The 2,330-nt window shown below is 64.4% G+C and overlaps 1 protein-coding gene across 1 annotated transcript in view; it reads right to left on the bottom strand.

Moving 5' to 3' along the window:
* The window catches only part of MYCN (MYCN proto-oncogene, bHLH transcription factor), a 6,128-nt gene extending 4,078 nt beyond the window's left edge, over nt 1-2,050 (bottom strand). The window contains 2 exon segments of the mRNA XM_049652500.1: nt 1,825-1,887; nt 1,890-2,050. Of these exon segments, the coding sequence (XP_049508457.1) occupies nt 1,825-1,887; nt 1,890-1,977 (151 nt within the window). The 5' untranslated portion in view covers nt 1,978-2,050.
* Between the last annotated feature and the right edge of the window lie 280 nt (nt 2,051-2,330).

Genomic DNA, 2,330 nt, shown 5'->3' on the forward strand with positions numbered 1-2,330 from the left:
CTGCGGGCCCGGCGGCGGGCGGCCCGCGGCCGTGCTGCAGCTTCTCGCTCACGGCGCGCTCCAGCTTTTCGCGGGCCGAGAAGCCGCTCCACATGCAGTCCTGGAGGATGACCGGGTTGGGGGTGAGGCCGCTCAGGCCCCCCAGGCCGAACGCGTCCTCTTCGGCCGGGTTACCCCACAGGTCGGCCTCGGGCAGCAGCATCTCGGTGGCCCAGTTCGGGGGCTCGGGGCTGTGCTCCGGGAAGGCACGGCTGGGCGACAGCGGGGGCGTGGGCAGCAGCTCGAACTTCTTCCAGATGTCCTCCCCCGGGGGCGTCGAGTCGGGGCCGCCGAAGTAGAAGTCATCTTCGTCCGGGTAGAAGCAGGGCTGCAGCGAGTCAAACTCAAGGTCTGGGTTCTTGCAGATCATCCCCGGCATGGTGGACGCGGTGCAGCTCGGCATCGGCTCGCCTCCTGGCCGGCGAATGAGGGCTTCTTTCCGCTACGCTCCTTTTAGTTAGGGGGGTGCTTCCTTCCCGTGGGGGGCGCGGAGGGCGGGGGCCCGCGCCAATCTCCGACACTGCAACCGACAGACACACCAGGAGAGAGTTGGCAAGCGAAGCCTAATGTGGGGGGGGGGGGGGGGGGGGGGCCCCCCCCCAACCCCCCACACCGGAACCGACAGAAAGACCAGGGGGGGGGGGGGAAGGGAGGCCGGGGGGGGGGGGGGGGGGCAGTGGGCGCCCCCTCTCACCCGGCTCGTCAGTCTCCCCTGCAAGCCCCCCACTCCGCCTGGTGCTCCCGAAGGTGGAGGAAGTTCTGGCTCTCGCTCTCTCCCTCCCTCCTTTTGTGTACAAGCTGTCTACGACAGGGGGTGGGAGGGGGCATGCAGATGCGGGGGGTGGTGGTGTGGCTCTGCAACTTTGGAAACTGCCATTTCATTCACTCGGCAGTGCCTGGGGGAGGGGGCCGCTCAAGGCTGCAGAATCCTAGCTCTCTCCAGCTCCCCGACAACCCAGTTGCACCATGTAGGTCCAGCTGCTCAAAAGGAAGCCGGAGGCTCCAACCCAGCTACCGGCCAGATGATCTGGAGTACCCTCAGTCTCTCCTTTGTAAAATTGCAACCTCGGGAGTGCAAAAGGTAGCGGGGGGTTTAGGAAACTTTGCAAAGGGAAAACGCCTTTCTCTCGACTGAGACCCAACGACGGGCACCCAAACCCCCCCCCCCATTAGAACAGACGCCCCTCAGCAATCCATCCGCTGCAAGCAGAGTCCTGCCAATAGCTTATTTTGAACCTCTCTAACCCCACCCCCACTCTTACAAACCCCCCACAACGTCCTCTTCCTGGGAGAGGGGAGAGCCTGAACCCCAGTTCCCCGGGAATGGTGCAGGGTTCCCGGGAGAGCCGCGTCTCCTCGGGGCTGGAGCAGTCGTGACCCAGATTACCACCGCGGCGGCCTCGCCCTAACCCCCCTCTCTTCTTCCTCCAGGGGCACCCTTTGGAGAACCCCAGCTTCGGGGTCGAGACGCACCCGTTCTCCGTCAGCTCAAACACGGATAAATGTTCTAGAGAAGGGCGAAATTCTTTCCGATGAAGCCATTACACCCCTCCTGGCAAAGGCTGTAAAAAGGATTAGGGCGGGTCTCTTCCACCCGGGGTGCCTTCGGGGCTGGAACTGGCTTTTCAGGGAAAACCCCGAGATGGTTTTGTTTCGGAAGCAGCAACAGTCCCCCGAGTATACTCGAGCGCCCTGTGCGCGAGCCGCGATCCCGTCCGGGGCTTGCCTTCCCGCCGCGCTCGCCACCCGGGGGCCGCCGGGCAGTTTGCAACCCCAGCTCCTTACCTCCCGCCGGCTGCCGGGGATCCAGAGGCGATTCTGAGCGGGGGTCTCCGGGTGGCCTGGGGGTGGTGGTCCTCGGGTGGTTGCAGTCTGTGCGCGCTTGCGCCTGGCTAGCGCTAGCTCGGCTCCAACCCAGTTCCCAGGAGCCCCCCGCATCCACCCAGCGCGTCCAGACAGATGACTGTCACTGGCTGCGCTTTGAAGCTCGGGGGATATTATTAACTGAAAAATCTGACACACCCGGGGGGCGGGGAGAGAAGGGGGCTGCGGCACAGACAAGGGGGAGGGAGAAAGGCAGAGGAAAGCGGCTTTACCCCGCCCTCTTGATTTCCATAAAAATCAGGGGAGGCGCCAAGGCTTTCGCGCCAAAAGCCACTCGCTTTTCTTCTTTGCAGAGAGGAGGCTGCAAAGCTGGGAAAGCCCGGGGTGTGCTCCTCCCTCGCTTTTAGACCCCCGGGCTTGCACCCGGTGCACTGTGCGAACCAGCTGCGCGCCGAGCGGTGCAATGC

The sequence above is a fragment of the Panthera uncia genome, assembly GCF_023721935.1.
Source record: "Panthera uncia isolate 11264 chromosome A3 unlocalized genomic scaffold, Puncia_PCG_1.0 HiC_scaffold_12, whole genome shotgun sequence".
Taxonomy (NCBI): Eukaryota; Metazoa; Chordata; class Mammalia; order Carnivora; family Felidae; genus Panthera; species Panthera uncia.